Source organism: Ursus maritimus, unplaced genomic scaffold (assembly GCF_017311325.1).
Source record: "Ursus maritimus isolate PB19 unplaced genomic scaffold, ASM1731132v1 scaffold_5, whole genome shotgun sequence".
NCBI classification, from domain to species: Eukaryota; Metazoa; Chordata; class Mammalia; order Carnivora; family Ursidae; genus Ursus; species Ursus maritimus.
This window is the reverse complement of record NW_024426663.1, coordinates 84,124,700-84,130,042: the sequence shown is the minus strand read 5'-3', so window position 1 is coordinate 84,130,042 and position 5,343 is coordinate 84,124,700. Positions and strand designations below refer to the sequence as shown.

At 34.0% G+C, this 5,343-nt stretch overlaps 1 protein-coding gene across 1 annotated transcript; it reads right to left on the bottom strand.

Moving 5' to 3' along the window:
- Window positions 1–2,295: 2,295 nt before the first annotated feature.
- On the bottom strand, window positions 2,296–3,237 carry LOC103680378 (olfactory receptor 2T33-like). Its single transcript, XM_008709913.2, has one exon. The coding sequence runs from the start codon at window positions 3,235–3,237 to the stop codon at window positions 2,296–2,298; it is 942 nt and encodes a 313-aa protein (XP_008708135.2).
- Window positions 3,238–5,343: the final 2,106 nt, after the last annotated feature.

Below are 5,343 nucleotides of genomic sequence, written 5' to 3'. Positions count from 1 at the left end.
ATATATATATATATACACATACATATATATAAATATATATACATATATATAACCACTTATCAGCATAAAGTGTTTCAGAAACTCATATAGTCTAGTATGTGAGTCACAACTATACTACCATAAATAAGTTTCAAATGATTTCAGCCTCAACCATATAATTTTACATAGCCAGGGTATAGTATCGATTTTCACACTGTAAACATTTAGAATTAATTATGTTTGAGACTGATGTTTGATGATATTGTTGGCATATCATTGTCCAGTAATTTAATTCATTAAATTCAATTGAGAGAATGATGATGGAACATTAAATTTTATTCTAACATTTCAGCTTCGAGGACTTGGCATTGTATTGGGAACAAAAATCTTATACTTATCAAAACTATGGAACAGCATTTTTTGATAATCCTTGAATATATATAGGTACGTTCTTTTGTTTGAAATGATGTGAGATAATTACATAAAAGAGACTCAGTAGTTCATGCTGATATTAAAATTCAGATTTTAAGAATTTTGGCAATAGACCATTAATTTGATAATCATTTTTAATGTGACATTTCCTTAGAATCAAGACATGTAGGGCAGAGTCCTTCTTATTTATTTTTTTGGAAAATTAATTATCCTAAAACTAACAACTCAAAAGTCACAGAAAGATTATAATACTTCTTCTAACCCATTAGATTTGTGTCCTTTATTGAAACACAAAGAAGATGAAACCTTCAGCCTTAGGGCTTTTCTTGGGAGCAAAGATGATTTCTTATCTATATATAGAAATATTTATTTTAACCTGTGGAAAAATGGATTTTTTCTTTTAATTACTATTATGAATAAATCTATTGTCTGTGTTGATTTATGTGGTTAATTCTGTCATGAGTGAATTATTTTTTAATTAGTGTTACTTTTTTCAGGTAGAGATGTTCACGTCTACTCTTCATGATTACTGTATATTTTTTTAAAGTAAGCTGTATGTACAGCATGGGTCCTGAACTCATGACCTGGAGATCAAGAGTCATATGTCTTAATGACTGAGCCCGCCAGTGATCACTACATATTTAAATGTGTACAGATCTATCTGCTTACCTTGTACCTATGATTTTTTAATTCACATATACCCTCAGAACATCTTTCTAGCAAAAATTTTGAAAATATTTTTATGTATTTTGTATATATGTATTTATGTAGTTTTTATGTTTTTAATATTCCTTTAACTATTTATTTGAAATTTCTTTTATCAAAATTATATGAAACTAAGATATACATTCATTTCTTCAGATTAATTATTCATTCTTTAAATAATTCTTCCTCAAAATTACACACAGAGTTGGTGTTGTTGACACAAAATGAACACAGCTTTTAGAATCTCTAAAAGAAAGGGTTTTGTTGTTGTTGTTGTTGTTGTTGTTGTTGTTATAGTTGTAGTTGTTGTTGCATTTTTGTTTTTGTTTCTGTTTTCCCAGCCCAGATTAGGACAACTATCTGGGATACAATCTTCACTAAGGACATAAAACCATAAAACATGAAATGTTACAAATCATTGGATGAAAGACATTTCAGAAAGTTATAGACCTTATCTTATCTTAGGATTATAACCTAAGGACTTAGTTTATCTGGAGGACTGTATAACTTCAGTCCTATGGGAACCAGGGAGGTTTGACTCCCTTAGCTTTATGTTGGAATGCTCCCTTTTAGGTTATTTATAAATGAGTCAGATGTACAATCTGTGCCCAGGTCAGAAATTGAGTTTGCTGACTCTGGTAATGGTTAAAGTTTGGCTCCCTTGAGAGCCCATGAGCAGGGCCCAGGCACATAAAAGTTGAAAATCTCCTTTATTTTATCAATGTCTAGCATATCTTTTGCTTACATTGCCTCAATCACAGGCACCTGGGTGGCTCAGTCGGTTAAACGACTGTCTTCAGCTTTTCATGATCCCAGGGTCCTGGGATCAAGCCCCACATTGGGCTCTCTGCTCAGCAGGAAGTCTGTTTCTCCCTCTCCCTCTGCCCCTCCTCCACCTTGTGCTCTCCCTCTCACTCACTCTCTACATCTCAAATAAATAAATTTTAAAAAATCTTACAGTGGCTCCATCATTTACTATTATTGCTGAGGTCTGAAGTCGAGAACAAAAATATTATAATGATGTATGAAAGCAGGACAAATGTAAATTTAATTTACTAAATATAAAAGAAATAGATTTTTTAACAGTAAACTGGCCAAGTGAGAGCAAAATATATTGATATAACACAAATTTCATAATAGATCCATTTTGGATGCTGCCAATTCATCAAATTACTCTCACTATAGATGTTGCAGAAAATGTTTCTCTAACCACTTTCTCAAAGCCCCCTTGACGTCTTTATTCCTCACACTGTAGATAAGGGGGTTCAACACAGGTGTAAAGATGGTGTAAAAAGCAGAGACCACCTTGTCATGGGCCACTGAACGGTAGGATTTGGGCCACATGTAGGTGAATATGAGAGTGCCATAGAAGAGCCCCACCACAGCCAGGTGAGAAGAGCAGGTGGCAAAGGCTTTCTTCCGAGCTGCTGTGGACTTCATGCGAAGCACAGCAGCCAAGATGAGACTGTAGGAAGCCAAAATGAGAGACAGAGGGATCAAGAGCATCAGGATGCAGCACACATACATGAAAAACTCAAAAAATATATTTTCAGCACAGGCAAGGCGCATGAGAGAGGGTGCCTCACAAAAGAAGTGGTTGATTTCTCGAGAATGGCAGTAAGGGAAGCTCAGAGTGGCACCAGCCTGTATCAGTCCATCCACTCCTCCCAGAAGCCAGGAGCCTGTGGTCATGTGCAAACAGAGCTTCTGATTCATGAGGATAGGGTAGCGCAGGGGGTGACATATGGCCACATAACGGTCATAGGCCATTGCCGCTAAGAGGAAGCATTCACCACCTCCCAGAGTGAGAAACAGGAAGATCTGAGTTCCACAGCCAGCAGGAGAGATGGACTTGGTGCCCATCAGGTAGTTGGTTGCCATTTTGGGGACTATGCTGGAGCCCAGCATCATGTCCATGAGGGAGAGCTGGCTAAGCAAGAAGTACATGGGTGTGTGCAGCTGGGGGTCCTCATGGATGAGCAGGATCATGAGGGCATTGCCCATCAGGGAGGTGAGGAAGATCATGAGCACCATGGAAAAGAGGAACACATGGGTCGGAGTGTGGTTAAAGAGTCCTACAAGAATGAAGTTTATCTCTGTGGTGTCATTTGCATCTTCCATGGTTCCAGTCATGCCTGGAAGACAAGGGATGGTAAGGAATGATAGTTACTTGAAAGGAAGGTTAGGCATTTACTTAAGAAGAGGTGGTTAAATGACATTTAAAAAAATGAGACTTGGAGGAATAATTACGTATTTCACTTTGTGACAAGATGTTTGCCTTACCATCCTATCATACATCTCTGCTGTTACTACACAGTATTTTTTAATCCAAAGAAAATTACCAACAAGCATATATTGCAGTACACATTACATTTCTATTCTTTCCATATATCTTGTTAGTATGCCACAAATAATTTAGTCATGGTGTTAGGAAATGTGAAATTGCAGTTTTCTAAAGTTTGTGTGCTTCTGTGTTGAAACAGCCTCATAGTCCTGCATTTTAGTCAATATTGATGTGATATATCCTTTAATTACAAACTTTGTGTTTCTCATATGCTTAAATTTGTTTCTCAAGATTTCTCCTTCAACGTCATGAGGAATTCTTTCAATATAAAAAATACACAAAACTAAATGTAAAATACTATAACTCAGATTACGGGTGAGGGACACAAAATGGCCATATTTCTCTGTTTTACATGTGTATTTAGCACATGGTTTCAATATACTGGTGTCCTAGCTACCACAGATAGTGCTTCAGAGCACCTACCACCATACTGGCCATATCATCATGGTGTGTACTTGTGATGACAGGGAATTTGTCTCAGTTTAGAGACCTCACAACAGTTAAATTTTGGTCTACTATGTACTCACAAAATGCTGGGCTTAATTAAATGTGTGCATTATAAAAAGTCAATTTCATAAATGAATATAACCCTAAGGAATATAAAAAACAAGTTTTAACTTGCAGCCTTAAACACTTTGTTACCAGTAATCATACATCCTTAAAGATAGGAGATACATTGATTTATTAACTGATAAATTATTATTTAGAAAACTGATTATGTTTTAATTAACTAGATAGTTGTTAATTATCTAACTGGTTAATTAATGTGTGCTCAAATAAATTTATGCCCAAATAACTTTGAAGTATAGCATCATCTGTGAATAAAATATAAAACATCTTCTTTAATTTTGGGATTAATTATCTTTTTCCTAAAGCCTCAAACATTAATTTTTCTTGTCTTTAAGGATCTATGGTAGTAGACATAGATGTATATGCTAATGAATTTCTCTTCTATATTTATGCGACATTTGTTTTTTCCTTACAAATTCACTCTTTCAAAGATGGCAATAGATTAATGATTACCAAGATGATTAGCTATGGAATTTATTTCTATTCCATAGGATAGTAAATACTTATTTAGTTTCTATGTAAGTTAATTGGTAAATAGGCCAAAATTTTTAAATCCACAATATCTTTTGTAAATATTAGCATGTTTTAAGTGTTTACCATATATGACCACTATCCATTGTATCATTAAATGATATAGATGTTCTGTACACCAAAACACCTATAAATAAGACATAATAATGAGCTTATCATTCTTGTTTAGTAAATTATTTATTAACTGCTTTATTTTATTACAAAATTTACATATGGCATAGCATATTTAGGAATATTAAGGATTTTTTAAAATTTTCTATTAGTATTATTTATGGCCTCATGCACACGGCAAGAGTTTCTCCAGTAAACAATATAAATGTAGTACTTTTTGGGTCTTGGATAACTGAATCCTTAAATTTTTCATTCTCAACAACTGTGAAATCTTACTTCAGTTCTTCAGTGTGAGACAATTAGTTATTTTTAGGGGAAATAATTACAGCTAAAGACAGAAAAGTAAAAATTGATTTCACTTAAACTTCAAGTTTATTAATGATATTGAGCAGAAAATCTTATATTCTTAAACTTTTGGGTTACTTCTGCAAAATCACTGTGAACATCTTATGTTCAGAGAGATCATGACCAATACCAAGGAAATACAAAAAATTATAAGAAGATATTATGAAACTATATGCCAACAAATTAGGCAATTGGGAAGAAATGTATGCATTCCCAGAAACAAATAAACTACCAAAACTAAGAAAGAAATAGAAAACTTGAACAGACCCAAAAGCAGCAAAGAAACTGAAGCAATAATTTAAAAATCTCCAAACAAACAAGAGTGT

Bases quoted from the DNA above. Each gene is read 5' to 3' on its own strand.
- LOC103680378 (XM_008709913.2), bottom strand. From the start codon at position 3,237: ATGGAAGATGCAAATGACACCACAGAGATAAACTTCATTCTTGTAGGA.